The sequence below is a fragment of the Cavia porcellus genome, unplaced genomic scaffold (genome assembly GCF_034190915.1).
Source record: "Cavia porcellus strain 051 isolate PalLab524CR breed Dunkin Hartley unplaced genomic scaffold, mCavPor4.1 scaffold_23, whole genome shotgun sequence".
Taxonomy (NCBI): Eukaryota; Metazoa; Chordata; class Mammalia; order Rodentia; family Caviidae; genus Cavia; species Cavia porcellus.
Window position 1 is genome coordinate 37,647,610 of NW_026947506.1, and position 18,895 is coordinate 37,666,504.

At 51.8% G+C, this 18,895-nt stretch overlaps 1 protein-coding gene across 3 annotated transcripts; it reads left to right on the forward strand.

Annotated features, from left to right (window-relative positions):
• Nucleotides 1-3,663: 3,663 nt before the first annotated feature.
• Arpc1b (actin related protein 2/3 complex subunit 1B) lies at nucleotides 3,664-16,916 on the forward strand. 3 transcript variants are annotated; one of them, XM_003470021.5, is made up of 10 exons: nucleotides 3,665-3,812; nucleotides 9,085-9,161; nucleotides 10,162-10,266; nucleotides 10,711-10,933; nucleotides 11,551-11,658; nucleotides 13,019-13,225; nucleotides 13,316-13,391; nucleotides 15,173-15,378; nucleotides 16,247-16,337; nucleotides 16,603-16,916. In XM_003470021.5, exons 2-10 carry the CDS (start codon nucleotides 9,098-9,100, stop codon nucleotides 16,639-16,641), a joined length of 1,119 nt encoding a protein of 372 aa, XP_003470069.1. In that variant the 5' UTR covers nucleotides 3,665-3,812; nucleotides 9,085-9,097; the 3' UTR covers nucleotides 16,642-16,916. The 3 variants fall into 3 exon arrangements, with proteins under 3 accessions (XP_063090241.1, XP_003470069.1, XP_013008227.1); XM_013152773.3 differs by lacking the exon at nucleotides 3,665-3,812 and adding an exon at nucleotides 4,208-4,365; XM_063234171.1 differs by lacking the exon at nucleotides 15,173-15,378 and having other exon boundaries at nucleotides 3,664-3,812.
• The last annotated feature ends 1,979 nt before the right edge of the window (nucleotides 16,917-18,895 follow it).

Below are 18,895 nucleotides of genomic sequence, written 5' to 3' on the forward strand. Positions count from 1 at the left end.
GTGGAGATTGTAAGGCCAGAGTTCGATGCATTATTCACGTTTGTGGTGATAATTAGTATAAATAAAACTAGACTGCCAGTTGTATAAAAGTACAGCATATAAAATTACATACAATGCATAATACAGTGACAGTAAATGACTTACTGGTTTATGTATTTACTTACACCTCCTTTTTACATATATATATATATATATATATATATATATTTTTTTTTTTTTTTTGAGACACAGTCTCACTGTGTATTTCAGGCTGGCCTTGAACTTACAGTGTAGCCCAGATGGGCCTTGAACTCTCAGTAATCCTCCTGTCTCAGCCTTCTGATTGCTGGGATTACAGTCATGCACCATGATGCCCAGCACTTCTTATCATTTAATATTTACTAAAATTTCTTTATTATACAACAGTGCACTGGGTTACACCAGCAGCAGCCTCACCATCTTGTGTCTGCTCCATCTCTTGATTGCATTACAAGCCTATGTCCAATGATTGACCTTCACCACCCAAGTTTGTGAATTAAAAAACTTTGGTATCTGCACAACATGAAAATCCATGGGATCCATTTTTCAAAATATGTTCTCATTAGTAAATGTACAAATTGTACATTTTACTGAGGATTGTGATAAAAAGTACTTTGAACTGGGTACAGAGGTACACATCTATAATCCCAGCACTTGGGAGGTTGAGACAAAAGGATTGATTTGAATTGGGGGCTACCCTGGGCTGCATGGTGACTTCAAGCCAATTTGACTTATACAGTGAGACCCTGTATCCATAAAAAGAACAGTGTTTGAAAGCCACAAATGTAAGCAGTCAAGAACAAGAAGGTTCCTAAGGAAAGGTTGTTAGCCAGTCCTTGAATGCAACAGTCATGCAGTAGTAATGTGGGGGTAAGCAGCCGAAAGCATCAGTGACTCAAGGGTTGAACTATTGTTGCCACATTTTATAGGTGACAACTCAAGTTCAGGGAGACCACAGGCCCTCTCGTGAGAGCTCCAAGTGGTAAGCATGCTCCCCGTGACATGAGGGTGGGAGTGGAGGCACCCCAGGAATGGCCCAGTTTCACTGACCGGCTCAGGAGTGCATGGTGCCATGGCCCTGACTGGAGGGGAAATAGCTCGACCGTACCTTGAGGGAGTTCACTGTAGACCAAATTTCTCTATTGCACTCACACAGAAAGCTTTTGGACTTCAGAGGTAGTATGCAGCCAAAGGGCCCCATCAGAATAGTGGGATGGGGTGTGGAGCGTTGAACATGTTCTGGATAGCTGCTCTCTGGGACTTTTGCTGCCTGTGTAACCTTGGCAGGGGCACAAGGTTTCTCCCACTTCTCTCCAACTAAGTTAGCAGGTGGCAATGAATCTCTTATCTCAGGAAAGGGTGGGCACATGTCCTTTTTCTAGCCAAGAAAACATGCTGGGGAAGGTTTTCCTCTCTAGTCTCCACTGCTGGGCCTGTGGTCAGCCTGTGGCCCAGAGGCAGCAAAGCTTGCAGGAGGGCTGGAGAGCAGAGCCAGCATCTAATGAGAGAAGATGCACTCACCCTGGCTCCAGGCTGCATTTCTTGGAAACCTGAGACAAAAAATATCTGCACCCCTGAGCACTGCCTACAGATTCCAGGAAGACAGAGGAAGCTGTCCAAGCTGTTCTCCATTCCAGACCTCCCTACAGAAGAGATATACTTGATTCAATGAAGGCTTAGAAAACCAACCCCTTAGGGGAGCCATTTCAAATAATGCCTCCATCTGCCCCCATCACTTTGCAGTCTGAGGTTTGCTGCTTCATCCTTTGGCCAGCAAGGCCGTTGGGCAGAAATAGCATGGCAGGTGTAGCTTGCCCAAGGTTACAATGCATGCTGAGTGGCAGAATTAGAACTGGTTTCTAACTTTGTCTTGTTCTGGGGTTAGGACTTGGGGCCTTTGCACTGAGCTACAACCCAATCCTTTTTTTTTTTTTTTTTTTGAGACAGGTTCTTGGTAAGTTACCAACTGCCCAGGCAGGTGATTCTCCTGCCTCAGCCTTGCAGAGTGCTAAGCTTACAGGCATGCACCACCACACCTGGCTCAGCTTGGCATTAGGATCAGCCAACATTGAGTGACCTGGTGGGATCATCTACATCTGGGTCAAGGACAGGGAAATGTAGGAGCTGATACAGTTAGACTACACAGGACTTTCTGGAGACACTCCCTGGACATCTGCAAAGTTGCAATTCAATGGCACTTGTCCCAAGGGAAGAGCTGCTGGTACAGACCATGTAGAGCTTTTTTCTAGTTAAACCCATCCCCCTGTGTTGTCAAGGTTGTCTAACAAACCTGTAGATACAGTGAAGTGGTAGGCTCCGAGTCACAGCCCAGCCTTGTTCCCTCAGTCCAGCAGGGCTCCCTGTGGGGGGTGTTGCACACATAATTGCACCCTGAAACCTGCTAGCCACTTCTGGGGAACAGGCTCAGTGGTCAGTTAAGGGGGGCTGGACTGGTGTCACAGGATGCCTTGGGAACATAGTGGACACCTCTCGTGGGGTGTCGGATGCAGAATGACCTCAGGTGCAGTGGTCCACATCCTGAAGAACTAACCCAACTTGCATGAGAGGACAGGTGGGGAAAAGTGCCCTAGGCAAAAGGAACGTGTGTCTTAAGACTCTAGACCTTACATGGGGGCCAAATCATGAAGACCCCACATCTGGCTGGCTTCGAGTCAAACAGCTTCTAGGGAGCAGGGTTTTCACCTTCTGCCTGGCCACCTGGCTGTTTCTCTTGATGAGGCCCAAGGTCAGAACTCATAGACCGCCAGGGGCCCCCTGGCCCAAGACCTCAAATCAGGCTGTCCAGGTAACGTGAAAGACTGGAATAGAAGGGCAAGTAGTTACCAGGGGCCAGGCATGGTGGCCCACACCTGTTATCACTGCACACTCTTCACAGAGGCTTAGATAGGAAGGTTTCAATTTCCAGCCGTGCCAGTGCAATTTAGCTATTTTTTTTATCTTTATTTATTTATTTATTTATTTATTACCTTTTTTAGACAAGGTTTTGCTATGCAGTTCAGGCAGATTTTGAACTCACTTTGTAGCCCAGGTTAGTCCTGAACTCGCAACTATCCTCCTGCCTCAGCCTCCTGAGTGCTGGGATTACAGATATGAGCCACAACGCCTGGTAATTTTGCAATTTAGATGCTGTGTCAAATTTTTTAAAAGAGGTAAGAGAGGTAAGATGTAGCTCCTAGCAAAGGCCCAAGCTTCAAGCCCCAGAACCGAAAGACAAAAAAAAAATCACGTAGTGACCAACGCTCCGGGCCAGGAGGGCGGAGCCTGGCCGCCCTGGCCACGCCCACGACGTCCAGTCCGGCGCTGTGAGTGCAATTCAAGCAGCGCGTTGACGGCCCCAAGGATGGCTCCCAATCCTGCTGGCGTCTGTTGAGCTGCGGGGTCACCAGCAGTCTGGGTTTAATGCACGCGACTCTCCACTCGCCCCACCAGCTCTCGGTGGGTGGAAGTGCGCCCCCCGGGTTTGGCGTCTGCCGACTGGTTGCTCAGGTTGCGCCCCTCTCAGCCTCAGTTTCCCCACCCACAAAGTAGTGAGAAGCGATGGCAGGCGATTTCCGGACACACCTCCGAAGACTGCCGATCCCCACAGCCCCCAAACCCCGAGGCGTGGGCGGGACTGAGTCCTCCACCCGCCCCCGGGTCCCCGCCCCGGCCCCCGCGGGCCCGGCCCGCCAGGCCCCGCCCCCCGCCCACGAGGAAGTGGCTGCGGCCGGGCGCGGGGCTCAGAGCCGGCTCGGCGCGTCGACTGCCCAGAGTCCGCGGCCGGGACCCCCGAGGTGAGGGGACCCGGCGAGCAGGGCGCCGCCTGCCGTCGAGCGGGGAGGGAAGGGGAGAGTGCGGGGCCCTGCAGGTGCGGGAGGCGCGGGGCCCCGGGGTTGCGGTTGCGGGGAGTGGGGTGCCGCGAGGTGCGGGGCGTGTACTTCGGGTTCCCCGCGCCTCCGGGGGACAGGCCCGCGCGCCCGCCGTCGTCCTGCTCCGGCCGCCCAGCTCTGCTTCGCGCCGGTGCCGCCCCGTTATTTGGGGCGCCGGGGCCCCACGCCCGGCACTTCCCCTCGCTCCGCAGCCTTCCGGGTTGCCGCTGCCGCCGGGAAATGAGCTGGCGCCCCCGGCTCGCCCCGCCCCGGCCGCCACCCCTCTGTCGGCCTCCAGCCAGCCGAGTCGGGGTCCCAGGGGTCCGTGCGGGCGGAGATCGGGAGCGGATCGCGGCGGCCCCTCCCTCCCGGGGCGCGGGCGGCGAGTGCAGCGGGCCGGCCGGGCGGACAGGTCTGATCGGTTACGGGGGTGGGAGCAGGAATCGGTAGCCTGGAGCAGCCAGACTCGACACCCTGGGTAAGAGGGACAGGTTCTTTCTTCACTGACCCCTGGCCGCCACCTGGGTATAAGCCTCAATGTACCTTATCTGGAAAATGGGGAGCTTTCAGATCAAGAGGTTTAAATGCTGGAGCGCGTGTGAGACCCCTGGCAGTGTGCCAGACACGTATCAATGTGTGCTATTGTTACCTCGTAAGATCTGCTACTTTGATCGAAACACACTGGTGAGCCTGAGCCGAGGTCTGGGCTCCCATCAGACCCCAGTCCCAAGGTGTCATGGAGCTGTGAGACTTTTGTCACAGCCTCAATTTCCTTATGTACAAAAATGAAGAAAATCCAAAGAAACAAACTTCCCAGTCTTGCTTTTGGGGTAAAAGAATGTGTTGTGAAACTTTTGGTAAAAACGCGGTAGTCCTCAACTTGATGCCAGGGAAGTCAATTTTGTTTGCTACCAATGTCTTTGCATATTGCCCATTGATTCATCTTTTCTGAAACAGTGGTTAAATAGCATCTTAACGTGTTTTTTGTTTGTTGCAATGATGGGGACGGAACCCAGGGCTAGGCGAGTATTTTACCACAGACCCATAATGAACTCCCCCTCCCCCATGTTTTAATATCACAGTTTACTCTAAAGTTTGTAGTCATCCAGCTTTTTCTACCCTGCCACTGTTAGTTTTATTTATTTATTCATTTTTGGTATTAGGGATTGAACTCACGATCTGCCCTTGCCAGGCAGGATGTTACAGTTTTAATGAACACATTTGCCTTTAAAAAATGGTGGTTGATTTTTTTAGTACCAAACTGGACATACGTGGCCAAGATTATCAACAGTTAAGTTCACATTAATGTTGTTTGTTCTTACACGGTTCTGAAAGTTATGATACTTCTCAAAGACCCAACCAGGTAGCAGCAAATGAGAACTTTTCCACAGCCCTGCCAGCATTGAGTTTTTTGTTTTGAGATTTTAACTTGTGCTTTCTGATGCCTTATGGCTATTTAAATCTGTATTTCTTGACTTACCTGGTTTGTAAGCTTTCAAGTCAGATGCTAAAAGAGGGTGTTAGGGTAGTATGAACTACATAGACTTCTGGGGCTCCTGCCCATAACAGGAAGTTAAGTAAGGCTTAGCTCTGGGGCAAAACCGACTGCTGGCAGCTCCCTAAGCACCAGAGCGGGCGGGGACTTCCTGGAGAGCCAAGGTTAGGAGTTGCTCCTGGCAACTCCTTGGGCTGGCTTTAGCCTCACCTCCAGCCAAACCTCTGGATTCCGGAAAACTGAGCAAAACCAAACAAGAAAAGACCTACCGCCTGCACTCCATCTGGCCACAGCGTTTTCTGGGTAATGATCCAGGGTGGAGGCTTGGCTGAGGGTTCCCAGCCGGTATGGAGAGAGCGAGGGTTTCAACCCAGTGCTGTAAGGATTGGGAAGCTGAGGGCCAAGACCCAAAAAAAGTTCCCCCCGGCTGTGCAGCCTGAGGCTTTGTGAAATGGCTGAGGGAGGCGGGTTCTGTGCTCCCCTCTGCGTCCACAGAGAAGACCCTGGATTGGAGGTTTTCAGCCTTCCCGGACCATTGGCTGGGGAGAAGCTTGAATACATGATCCACTTTTTTCTGGAGTGTGTATGTGTGTTACTAAGAATTGCAACCTGGAGCTTTGCATTCTGTCCCCAGCCCTTTTTTGAGACAGGGTCTTGCTAAGTTCCTTCACACCCTTCAAAGTATTACATTTATGTATTCATGGTTTTTTGAAACAAGTCTCACTATGTTCAGGCTGACCTCAATGTTCCTGTCCCAGCTTCCCAAATGCTGGGCTTCTGAGTGTGGAATTTATTTATTCGTGATACTGGGGTTTGAACCAGGGGCCTCCTGTATGCTAAGCAAGTACTCTATCACTGAGGCTCTATCCCAAGCCAAAAACCTCATGTCTCTTGAAAAAAAAAAAATCTACACCCCAGTGTATGGTCTTTGGCACTCCTTGGATAGAAACTCCCACCTTGTCTTAGAAATTCAAGCTCCCGTGGTGTCCCTTTAGGGAATTCTAAAGGATACTGACTCTTCCCCCGCCCCCTCCCAGCACCACCCCACATGCTGTTCCCTTCATGGACACACCGGTCGCTGAAGCCCTAACACAGGTGTGGGAGGGATGCCTGGAGGTAGAGATTCAGCCAGTGCTGGTGAGATTGGCTCAAAAGTCAACCTCACTCTGTTTCCAGAATGATGGGGTACAGAGCCCGTATGTGAACTCCTGGTCCCAAGTCCATTCCCAGAGTCTCTTCCTACCTCTCATTCCTCGGCCATGAAAGAGGCTTGACTCTGCTGGGACCAGGGTAAGAAGTGGTTGGGTGGACCTTTAGCTCAGACATAGTTTTTATCTAGCATGGATGAGGCATGAGTTCGATCCCAGTCCTGTAAAATAAATAAGCAGCCTTTCTCTCCACCAGGATGAGGAGGCCTGACAGCTCGCTGGGTTGAAGCAGCCCGAGTTTCCCTCCTCCCCAGGCTTTTTGCAGCATGGTGGTTGGTGGGCAGTAGCAGAAGCTCCACCCCACTGAATTTCCTGGTTGGAGGCTTTCCTGGGAATGACTGAGTCAGAGTTCTGTAGACAGAGCAGTGGGATGTGAAGGGTGCTGCCTGGGTCTGATTGCCATGATCTCTGACTACCACTTCCTCATTCGGGAGAGGAAGGGTTCAGGGAGTCATTGCTGGGTCAGCTGCATTGCAGAAGTGAGCAGGAGTGGGCTGGGTGAGGGGCTGTTCCCTCTAATCCCAGTACTCCCTAGGACATGTAGGGGCCACTGATGGGGCAGCTGCTCCATCTGAGATGTGCTGGGGCATGAGTTGCTTTTGGGAAGTTGGATTCTGCCCACCAACCCAGACCCTGAGTCTAAGTTCTGGCCCCCAGGCTGAGGTCCCAGAGCTGCTTCCTTCCTGGTCCCTGAGGGGAGGGATGGAGCAGAGGGGTAGGCTCAGCCCTTATCCCTGGCTGAGTCCCACTGGTGACCTGAGGCCTTTGGGCTGGGACACTTGAGCATAATTTTCAGTCTGGTGACTTCCAGGCTCCCCCGCCCCCAAATCCGGTGGGGGCAGTGATGGCCTAGGCTGAGACCAGCTTGAGAGCACCAGGGAAATCCCCGTCATGCTTGCTGAGGTGCAGAGGCGGCCTTCTGCGCCTTCCTCTATGCACAGAGGCCTTAGAAGGAGAGAAGCTGGGGAGGAAGTCATGTGTGCTGCAGTGCATGCTGTGTGTGTTCCCCCTCCCCCTGACGTACTGGGGAGTGAACTCAGGGTCTTTGCTCTGAACTACATCCCTAATCCTCAGCCCTTATTAATTTTGAGACAGGGGCTAAGTTGCCCCGGCTGGGCTAGAACTTGCAATCCTTCTGCCTCCATTTCCCAGAGTACTGGGATTACAAGAGTGTGCACTGCACCTGGCTGACTTTCTCAGCACGGTAACAGAGGACCCACGAGGGTCCCAGTTCTAAATATGGAGAGACAAAACCCTGCCCTGTATGTGTGTATGCATGTGTGTCCATGCATCCATGTGTTCCCTGTGCTGCCTGGGAAGTTCCCAAGGCCCCTGGTGTGCATGAAAGAGGGGGGTTGGCACCTGGCTGAGCAGGTGGGCAGTCTGGGCAGACCCACCGGGCAGTGAGCTTGTTGGCTCTGTGGTGCCACCTATCCCAGACTGGGCTGGCCAGGGGAGCCAGCCTTTAAATGCATGAACTGAGGCTTGGTGCCATCATGCCCTTAGAGGTCAAGAGCTGCTGCCTCATGAGCACTCACCAGGTGCCAGGTCTGGGCACCTTCAGCACCTCTAGGGGAGACAGGTTTTCCATTTCCATCCCGCACAAGTGGAAACTGAGGTTCAGGTCACTTCTTGCAGGCAGTGCCTCAGGCCTCTACAACTCAGGGAAGCTGAGTCATGGAGGTGGGTCTTTTCGGGATGAGCTCCCTGTGGCCAGATAGAGCAGGAGTGGACATTGGACAGTGCATAGAACCGCTTGTGGGTGTGAAAAGGTGGGCAGGACTGGCCTCAAAGATCAGGGGAGCATGTGCCAGGGCTGGGATGCCTATGCCACGCAGCAGCAGCAGCTGGGGGCAACACCACAGAGAGATTGGGTTGTGGAAGCTGGGGAAGGGGGACTCCGGGCTGGGCCATCCTAGCCTGAACAAGGACCTAGAGGGCTCCTCTGAAGCTCTCCAGAGCATGAGGGGTAGGGACAGTTGGCAGGAGCCAGGCCACCACTCTGCGAGGGTTGTGCTTTGTGGACTGCAGTGGCACTCAGCCGCCCTCTTCACTCCTGTGACTGTGTGGACTCCCTGAGACCCTGGCCCAGGGGTAGAACAATCTTGTCTGCCTCTGTACTGCCCACTGGGTGCTGGAGGTTTACAAGACTGTTTCATCATCTCCCTTCATTATGGGGGAGGGGGAGTTCAACTTATGAGGAAACTGAGTCACAGGTGATGAGCGATAGGCGCCTGGTCTCAAGGTATTGATCACTCCTGCTACATCCCACCCTTTGTCCTGGGGCCTCAGAGGCATCCTGTGACCCCTGCTGTCGTAGAAGGAGGGAAACAAGGCCCGAGGGAGTAAAGCAACACACCAGACCAGCCCGGAGAGGAGATGCTTTCTGTCACCCTTTCCAGAAAACTATTGTCCCTATGAAATGGGGACCTTTCCTAGGGCTCATCTAGGGCTGGGGCAGCACCAACCTGGAGTCTCTGCTCTCCCCACACAGGAGCTGAGCAGCCATGGCCTACCACAGCTTCCTGGTGGAACCCATCAGCTGTCATGCCTGGAACAAAGACCGCACACGTGAGTGGCTCTGGGTCTCTGCACTGAGGGAAGTAGTCTCCAGGGAAGGATGCAGGACAGTCAAGTGGAAAGGCACCAGCCTTTTGTGGGTGCTGGCACGGGGTGGGGTGGGCAATATAGCTGTCTCCATCGGGAGGGAATGACAGCAAAGCTACCTGCAGTGGTGGGAGCTGTGAGGGGACGGCAAGAGGCAGAGGTTACAGTTTAAGATTGTAGCTGGGTGTGGCGTCACAGGCCTATAATCCCACCACTGAGAGGCTGAGGCAGAAGGATCACCCAGCCTGGCAGTTCAGCATCCTCGCAAAACCCTGTTTTTTTTTTTTTTTTTTTTTTTTTTTTGTCTTTTTATCGGTACCAGGGATCGAACTCACGACTGCCTGCTTGCAAGGCAGGTGCTTATGCCACTGAGCTAAATCCCCAGCCCCAAACCCTGTTTCAACAGAGTAAAAAAGGCTAGGGCTGTAGCTCAGTGTGAAGGTCCTGGGTTCAGTCCCCACCACTGCAAAAACAAGAACAGTAAGGAGAAGGAGGAAAATAGAAAGGGAAGCGGTGACACACACCCAGACAGAAGCCAGAGGAGCTGGACTTGGGGCCCACCAGCAGGTGCTGGGCAGCTTTTGTAGTAGACCGTGAGATCCACGGGTCAAGAAACTTGGTGTGATTACGGGACTGGGGATTTAGCTCAGCGGCATAAGCACCTGCCTTGCAAGCAGGCAGTCGTGAGCTCGATCCCTGGTACCAATAAAAAACGAAAAAGACAAAAACAAAACAAAAAAAAGAAACCTGGTGTGGGGGGGGGACCTGGGTGGATACAAGTAGAGGATTTAGGGTTCAGTCCCAGCTGAGGCTGTGGGGTTTGAGGGGGCCCCTCCATGGAGAAGGAGAGAACTGGTTCATACAGGGTGAGGCGCTGCCCACCCTGAAAGTGTGTTCCTAGTGGAGGGCGTTGGGAAGGGGGCTGGCTCCCCTTACTCTTAAACCCCTCCTGTCTGCCCCGCAGAGATCGCCATCTGCCCCAACAACCATGAGGTGCACATCTACGAGAAGAGCGGAGCCAAGTGGACCAAGGTGCATGAGCTCAAGGAACACAATGGGCAGGTGACAGGTGGGTCACACTGGTTGGGATCGCCTTTCTGAAAGGAGGAGGGGTACTTGCTGTATTAGGGTAATTTAGATTTCAAGAAATTCAAACTGATGTAGGTTCTACATAAAGAGAGTGTGTTGGCAGATATAGTGAAAAACTCCAAAGAATTGGGACCTTTAGGAGTAGCTTGATCCAGCAGCTCTGTTTACCAACAACTGTTCTTTTTTACCTCTTAGCTTTGCCTTCCATAACGCTTGGTGATAGCTTGGGAGCACTGTCCCACTCTATCACAAGCTCCGGCAACAACTAGTAATAGTGGATTTCAGGGAAAAGTGCACTTGCTGGGCAGAGGCAACAGCCTGTCTGACTGTGGCCTTGAAGTCCCACCTTCAGACCACTGATGGTCTACACAGGCTGCAGTGACTTCAGCCTACTGTGTACCCTGCACTCTCCACCCCACCACAGGCATTGACTGGGCCCCTGAGAGTAACCGCATCGTGACCTGCGGCACAGACCGCAATGCCTACGTGTGGACGCTCAAGGGCAGCACGTGGAAGCCTACACTTGTCATCCTGCGGATCAACCGTGCTGCCCGCTGTGTGCGCTGGGCTCCCAATGAGAACAAGTTCGCCGTGGGCAGTGGCTCTCGAGTTATCTCCATTTGCTATTTTGAGCAAGAGAATGACTGGTGGGTATCAGGGCTAAGCCAGAGTGGGCTGGGGAGACCTGGAACTGTAGGTGCACCTGATGAGATGGAGCAGCCATGTTCTTGTTGACCTCAGGGAGAGTCTGGCCTGTCTGGGCCTCGTGGGAAAGGCCTGGGACTCTGCATAGTCCCCGTGTAGTCCCAAAGCCCCAACTTGATGACTGCAAGAACACAGGCCAGGGCTGGGGATTTAGCTTAGCGGCATAAGTGCCTGCCTTGCAAGTGTGCAGTTGTGAGTTCGATCCCCTGGTACCGATAAAAACGAAAAAAAAAAAAAAGAAAAACAAAAACAAAAACCAAAAAACACAGACCAGCTTTAGGCGCCATGCAGAGTGCCTCTGACTTCCTGACAATGGCATGGCAGCTTGCCTGTCAGTCTGTAGTGCAGATCTGATTCCCTTGTCTCGCCGAGGGGAGAGGCCTGGCAGGAGCACAGCTTGAGTCTGGGAGACCCAGGTTTAAATCTTGCCATGGCTGGTTAGCCACTGTGGGACCCTGAGGGGCTGGGAGGACAGGGCATAGGTTTCTACCTCAAGGCCAGGGCCCTTGCACAGGGTGCTTTGGAGTCCCCTGGCACTCACCCATCTGGCTCTGTGCAGGTGGGTGTGTAAGCACATCAAGAAGCCCATCCGCTCCACTGTGCTCAGCTTGGACTGGCATCCCAACAACGTGCTCTTGGCCGCTGGTTCTTGTGACTTCAAGTGCAGGTGAGGTGGGGCTTCCCTGGGAGGGCTGCCACCGGTAGGGTGGGCTAGGGCTTCAGTGGAGCCTCATGAAGGTTTGCTGTGGGAAGGATCCAACATCCTTTCTGGTCACCCATCAGCACAGGGTATCCTTTGCCACCACTGAATGTCAGCAAAGTCCTTCCAAGCCCTCCTTTCCTGCCTCTTTAGAACCACCCATCCCTACCTGTGGTGTAGTTTCCTCACTTCCATCCGAGGGAGAATGAGTAGGTGTACTTACTCATCCTGAGGTATGAGTGGCTGATGAGCTGCAACAAACCCTAGCTCACTTTCTTAAGACCTGGAATATAGAAAATCTGGTCCCAGCCTTTGAATCTGACGTGATCACCAAACCCCATTTCCTTCTAGCTCTGAGTAGACAGTCCTTCACCACAGTCTCTGAATCCCCCACTTTCCAAGAACCAGAGGCCCTGGGTACAGAGAGGATGATGTGCTGTGGGTTTTTTTGGTGGGTGGGGAGCAGGGAGCCCCCTGCTCTGTCAGGTATGGATTGAGATCAGTATGAGCCAGGGATGGTGGTGTACATCTATCATCCCAGCACTTTGGGAGACTGAGGCAGGAGGATGCAAGTTTGAGCGTGGGTAACCTAATGACTTAGCAAATACTGCCTCAAAATAAAAAATAAGCTGTGCATGGTGGAACACACCTATCCACACTCGGGAGACTTAAACAGTAGGATCATCATGAGTTCGAGTCCGCTGTGGGCTGCATAGAGTTCAAGGCCAGCCCCAAACTGCATAGGGGAGACCCTGTCTCAAAAAACTCAAAAGTAAATTAAAAAATAAATAAAAATAAGCCAGTTGTGGTGAAGCCTAAACTACTTAGGCTGTGTCTCAAAAAACTCAGAAGTAAGTAAATAAAAATAAAAATTATGCCAAGTTGGTGTTACATAGCTTTCATCCCAACATTCTGGGAGATTGGAGCAGGAAGATCACGTTTTGGCCCCTCACTTAGTAATTTAGCGAGACCATGTCTCAAAATAAAAACTAAGAAAGGGCACCGATGGAGCTGCGTGCAAAGGGCCTCAGTTCAGAAATGGGAGGTCAGTGTGCTCCCAGGGGGTACAGGGCTGTCCCAGGGCTGGCCATACGGGTGCTGGCTTGGGCCTTGACTGACAGTGGCCAGCTTTCAGGGCCCATAGGGTTTCCAGAGTTTCTAGGATGCTATAGGAGACCCCTTGGCTTGCTGCACAGAGGGAAACAGAACTAGATCTATTCAGTGTGAAGGTGCAGGTCATGCAGAGCCACTGGCACAGCTAGGCCATCTAGGACCTAATCCTCCCAGCCCTCCCAAAACCTGCTTCTCCCCTTCGGCCTTCTGGCAGGATCTTCTCAGCCTACATCAAGGAGGTGGAAGAGCGGCCAGCCCCCACCCCGTGGGGCTCCAAAATGCCCTTTGGAGAGCTGATGTTCGAGTCCAGCAGCAGCTGTGGCTGGGTGCACGGTGTCTGTTTCTCAGCCAGTGGCAGCCGCGTGGCCTGGGTCAGCCACGACAGCACTGTGTGCCTTGCTGATGCCGACAAGAAGATGGCGTGAGTGTGGGACTGGAGGTGGGGAGTGAGGGTTGCAACAGAAGAGAGCTGGAGGATGGGGCAGCGTGGCTGACCTTGCTCTTCTCCCAGTGTGGCAACCCTGGCCTCTGAAACTCTGCCGCTGCTGGCCCTCACCTTCATCACTGAAAACAGCCTGGTGGCAGCGGTAAGTGGGGCGGAGGGGACAGGATAGGTGGGCAGTGGGCAGGAACAGCACTCCTCCCATGTATGAGTACAACTCGCAGCATCTCTCCATCCCTCCATCCCTCCCCCACCTCCCTCTCCCCCTTTACTTTTTTTTTTTTTTTTTTTTTTTTTGGTACCAGGGCTAGAACTCACAACCTCACGCTTGCCAGCCAGGTGCTTATACCAGTGAACTAAATCCCCAGGCTCACCCCCCTGCTTTTTTCCATTGATCGTCTGTATTGAGCAGAATACAAAGCATGATCAAAAAATATATTAGGCCAGGCATGGTGGTGCACACCTGGAATCCCAATACTCAGGAGGCTGAGGCAGGAGGATAGCTGCAAGTTTGGGGCCAACCTGGGCTATAAAGTGAGTTCAAGAGCAGTCTGAACTACATAGTGAAACCCTGTCTCAAAAAGGCAAAGAAAAATCCAATATTTAAAAAAAAATTTTAAAAACTTATGACAGTAAAGACACGTAGCCATTAATCCCCTTCAGAATTCTCCCCCTCGCTGTGCTCCTTCTGGAGCAGTTCTGAGGTCCTCTTGCATGCCTTATTTGTGATGTTGTGACTCCTTGACGTCCTGCACAGATTCAAAACGTTTCCCTTGCCTGGTCATTTTGGCTTTGGGTGAGAGCCACAGGTGGCGTAGCACCAGATCTGGTGAATAAGGAGGACGAGGACAGACTGCAGTGCTATTATCTGACAAACTTCCTTGAATATAAACTGCTCCAGAAAACAGCAAGAGTGATGGGATAACATGTACCAGCTCCCCACAAGGGATATAATCATATGCTGTGAATATGTAACAATAAAAATAAAGAGTGATGGGGGTGAATGAAGTGAGGGGAGCTGTAGAGAACAAATGGTACTGTCTTTAACTGTAAAAAAATTTTTAATTTAATATTTGCCGTATCTTTGGATCACATCTGCTAGGTTGGGTTATGCTACAGTAATAAAAATTCCCAACTGCACTGGTATAACACAGCCTTGGCGGCCAGCGTGGGTGTTGACAGGTTCTGATGGAGGCTGTCTGCAGCATGCCTCCCCCCTGCCCTGCAGGGAGAAGAGGGAAGTGTAGAATTGAGCAGTCATTCATAGCCTGGATCCTGACATCTCTGATTATACTTTACTGGCCATCGACATGGCCACGCCTAACTCAAAAGGCAGGTATGGGGTGCAATCTGGAAAGGTACTACTCAGTGGCATGTGGTGGCCTGCCCTGGGAATCCCAGTAGTCTGGAAAGGTGATGCAGGAGAATTCCAAGTCTGAGCCCAGCCTAGGCAGCTGAGACCCTGTCTCAAAATTAAAAATTGCTGGGGATGTAGCTCAGTGTAAAGACCCTGGATTCAATCCTCTGTGCTTCCAAAAAAAAAAGATTATTCTTCCTGTCATCTCTGCCCACTTGCTTATCTGTCCTGCCTGTCAGTTCCTTTCTTGTGCCTCTGTCCATGTGCGGAAGTGTCAGGAGGATGGAACTGGCTTTCTGCCTAAAGGAGTAAGCAGCTAGGGGATCCCATGGCCTGGGCAGGATGCCCAGACAAGTCTGACCTACATGCTGCCCCTGCCGGCAGGGTGGGCAGCCCTTTACATCTGTCTCCAATGATGGCCCTGGGCCTATGACCTTAGGCTGGGCCTTGGTCTCCTGGTATCAGTGGCACCATCAAGGCCTCACTTGGGCCTCCAGGATTCCCCAGGTAGAAAATGGGGTATGGTGCCTGGCAGGCCAGTGCTCAGTGGCACCCCTCTCCGGCTGCAGGGTCATGACTGCTTCCCTGTGCTGTTTACTTACGATGGTGCTGCTGGGAAGCTGAGCTTCGGTGGGCGCCTGGACGTGCCCAAGCAGAGCTCTCAGCGTGGCCTCACAGCCCGGGAGCGTTTCCAGAACCTCGACAAGAAGGCGAGCTCAGAGGGCGGCACGGCGGCAGGCGCTGGCCTTGACTCGCTGCACAAGAACAGTGTCAGGTGAGGAGCCCGGCCTGGGAAGCAGGTCGACTCTTTAGGTAAAAAAAAAAAAAAAAAAAAAGCACTGAGCTGGTCACGTGGCACACACTTACAATCCTTACACTCTGGGAGGCTGAGGCAGGAGAATTGGAAGTTTCAGCCCAGCCTGGGTAACTTATAAAACCCTGTCAATGAATAAATTAATTAATTAATTAATTAAGGGTAGGGATGTAGCTCAGTGTAAAGACCCTGGACTCAGTCTATGTTATCAAATAAAAAGTATTAGTATCAAAGGAAAAAGCAGCCAGCAAGGGTGACCAGCAGCCCCACTCTGCAGTTTGGGATCACTGGGTGAGGCCTTCAAGTTCTCTGGCACAGCCGGGCTGCAACCAGCAGCTGCATATGGGTGGATGAAGGACTAGTACCTGGTGAGGTAGGTTTGGATGAGAGAGACACCTCCCCAATAAATCCCCAAAGCTGCCAGCCACAGGGTCCCACCCTGCAGTCAGGGGAGACTTCCTGACTGAACTCCTCAGCCACTTAGGCCCTTTGTGGGCTGAACACTCTTTCTGCAGACTGAAGACCTTTGGCTCTGCAGGCCTTTTAGGCCCACCCCGAATCATCTGAACCCATCACCTGGCCCCAGCACATGCTGCTGGTACTTTGTACACACCCAGATACTGTCTGTCCTCCGTGGCCAGCCCTCAAGTGTTCTGAGGCATCTGCCGGGCCTCCCTCTGTTGCTCAGCCCACTGCTGGTTCCGAGCTCTCTCCCAGGTGGTCCCTGGTTGTGCACACCCTGTTCTGGCACTTACAGGAGATGGTTTCCTTGGGGTGCTGGAGCTTCTGACCATGGGTGGAATCCCTAAACCCTTAATTATTTTTACAGCCAGATATCAGTGCTCAGTGGGGGCAAGGCCAAGTGTTCGCAGTTCTGCACCACAGGCATGGATGGTGGCATGAGCATCTGGGATGTGAAGGTGAGGCTTGCTGCACCCTTGACCTCCTGCTAGGCCCCAAGGTGGACCCTTCTTGCCCTGTCCTTCACTATTACAAGAGGAACTGCATGGGGACTGTAAGCAGGCAGGAGCCCCCTAGTCTCTTGGCCCTGCTTACACATCACTTGGGATTTAAACCTAGTCTGCCAGGCTCCAAAGACCAAGTTCTTCCTCTGCTGTGCTGCACCCCTGAGCACACAGGGTGTCTGCAGGGCAGCTGAGAACCAACCCATTCCGCTTCTTGCAGAGCCTGGAGTCAGCCTTGAAGGACCTCAAGATAAAATGACCTGTGAGGAACGCTGCCCTCATCCTAGCTGCTGGGGAAGGGTGGCTATAAGGGGCTGCTTTGCTGAATGCTTCTAGGGTACAGCATGGATCCCCATAGGGCTGCTCCCTCAGAAGGGGAGGGATTGGGAGAGGAGCTTTGCATACCTATTCAGGGAACTTGTGCCTTTTTCTTAAAGAAATGCTTTCAATTATTGTTTTAAAAAAAATGCCCAAAAGCACAGTGCTGGTCATGAACTCCTTCAGGTGTGGAAGTAATAAAAATGTAATTTTGGACATGCTTGCCTGTGTGTTTGGAAGAAGCTGGCTTTTGTATGAGTACAGTCTGCTTGCCAGTGAAACTGATGTTTAAGCCCACTGACCTTTTCCAAAGGCTTCCTTTTGTCATGCAGTCTGGCCCTGTGCTGTCATTCTCCAAGCGGCCAGAATGAGGCACAGTATCTCTCCTGTCAGTCAGTCAGATCCTAGACAGAGGGTTTGCACATACAGGCTGGTTCTGAACCTTAATGGAAATTCTTTATTTTTCTGTTACAATGTGAGTAGTTCATTTTTTTGATTAACACTGATTTAAATTTTTTCCTATTTCTGTTTTACTCAGGTGTTTTTGTTTGATCACATGCTTTTCAGAAGCTCTTTATCCCTGAGCTTCCCCCCCAACCCTATGTAAGCATCTCTTAAGCTCACTGGTGACAAATTACATCTAAGATTTGCAAATGGTGAATTATCCTTACATCTGCATAGCTTGTCAGAAGAGGCGCCATTCTTTTGTAGTCACAGTGAGAAGTTGCCAGGCTCTGGGGAGACAGTGAGGCTACACAGCTCACCTTATTCCTGTTTGTTTTTCGTTTTCTGTGACGGTCTCACTATGTAGTTCAGTCTGGTGTTGAACTCACTGTAGTCAGTGCTGCCCTTGAACTCACAGTGATCCTCCTGCCTCAGCCTCTTGAGTGCTGGGATTTACAGATGTGCACCACCATGCCCATGCACACAGCTCATCTGTTCTTAACTAAATGCAAGCATAGCCTGTGCCAGCCCACTGCAAAGTGAGGTTTAGATCCTACAGCTGATGAATGTCATAAGGCTCTGCACCAGAGTGCAAGGAGGTATTTGCATACCTCTGGTGGCCTGAGTGTGAGTCAATATAGATCCCAGTGGTTCCCAATCAATATTATTCCTTCTTTTCTATCCTGAATAGCAAACATGTTATTTGGCCTCACGTAGAGGCTTTGCAGAAGTCTACTGGCCTTCCTTAGATGTACCTCTTCACATAGGCCTTCCTACAGAGGGACATGAATGCTGGCTTAAAAGTGACAGGTTCAAGCAGACATGGTGGCACATTACTGTAATCATTAGCACTATAGGAAGCTGAAGCAGGAGGATCGCAAGTTCAAGCCCAGTTTAAACAACTCAGTGACTGAGACCCTCTCAAAATAAAAGGATGGGATGGAGCTCAGTGAGAAAAGTCCTGGGTTCAATCTCCTAGTGCTACCAAAAAACAGAAAAGCAAGGTTCAGAGCCAGGCCACAGCGAAACAAGTCTCTAAGCTACTTGGGTGCTGAGATGGGAGTATTAGGTGCTTGAGACCAGCCTGGGCAACCTGGGAGACACCATCTTTAAAACAAAAGCACACAGGGACCAGGGGTGTAGTGTGGTGGGATGCTGACCTTGTGTAAGACCCTTGCTTCAAGCCTGGCCCCAGTGTGTGTAGAGTAGGGAAAAAGGCCACATAGGCTGGGTCCTGTGCCTCTCCTCAGCAGGAAAAAGCCTCTCCACAGTGCATGGGCAGCTGGGTCAAGAAAGCATGGGTCCTGGACTGACCTGTGCTGCCCCAACAGTCGCCACCAGGAGCCTAGCTGCATATTGAGGGGACACTTGAGGGTTACCGAGACACTACTGTTGAGCTCAGACATGGGGGATAGGTGAGGACAGGTTCCAGGCAAGGAACTGGATACAAAAAAGCTGTGAGCTACACCGTAGTCCTTTGAGGGAGCTAAAGGACTGTAGAGAGGCTAGGGAGGGCCACCACCTCCCAGCACCAGAGTCACATACCAAAGTAGAGACACACTAGCGTTGCATTGTAGGGATCACACTGCCGGCCTGTGGGTTGCCGAAGGACACAGATAGGAGATGACAGATCAGGACAGAGGTGGGGTGAGAGCTGACCTGGCTTGGGCGACTTGATGCATGGCAAAGGACAGCTGGACAAGTCCTAACAGACTTGAGGCACCACGTTAGGAAGGAGGCCTTGTTATACC

Excerpts from the sequence above, each read along its gene's own strand:
- Arpc1b (XM_003470021.5), top strand. The coding sequence starts at position 9,098 with ATGGCCTACCACAGCTTCCTGGTGGAACCCATCAGCTGTCATGCCTGG. Across the intron at positions 9,162-10,161 it reads CTGGAACAAAGACCGCACAC|AGATCGCCATCTGCCCCAAC; the intron begins GTGAGTGGCTCT and ends TCTGCCCCGCAG. Across the intron at positions 10,267-10,710 it reads ACACAATGGGCAGGTGACAG|GCATTGACTGGGCCCCTGAG; the intron begins GTGGGTCACACT and ends ACCCCACCACAG.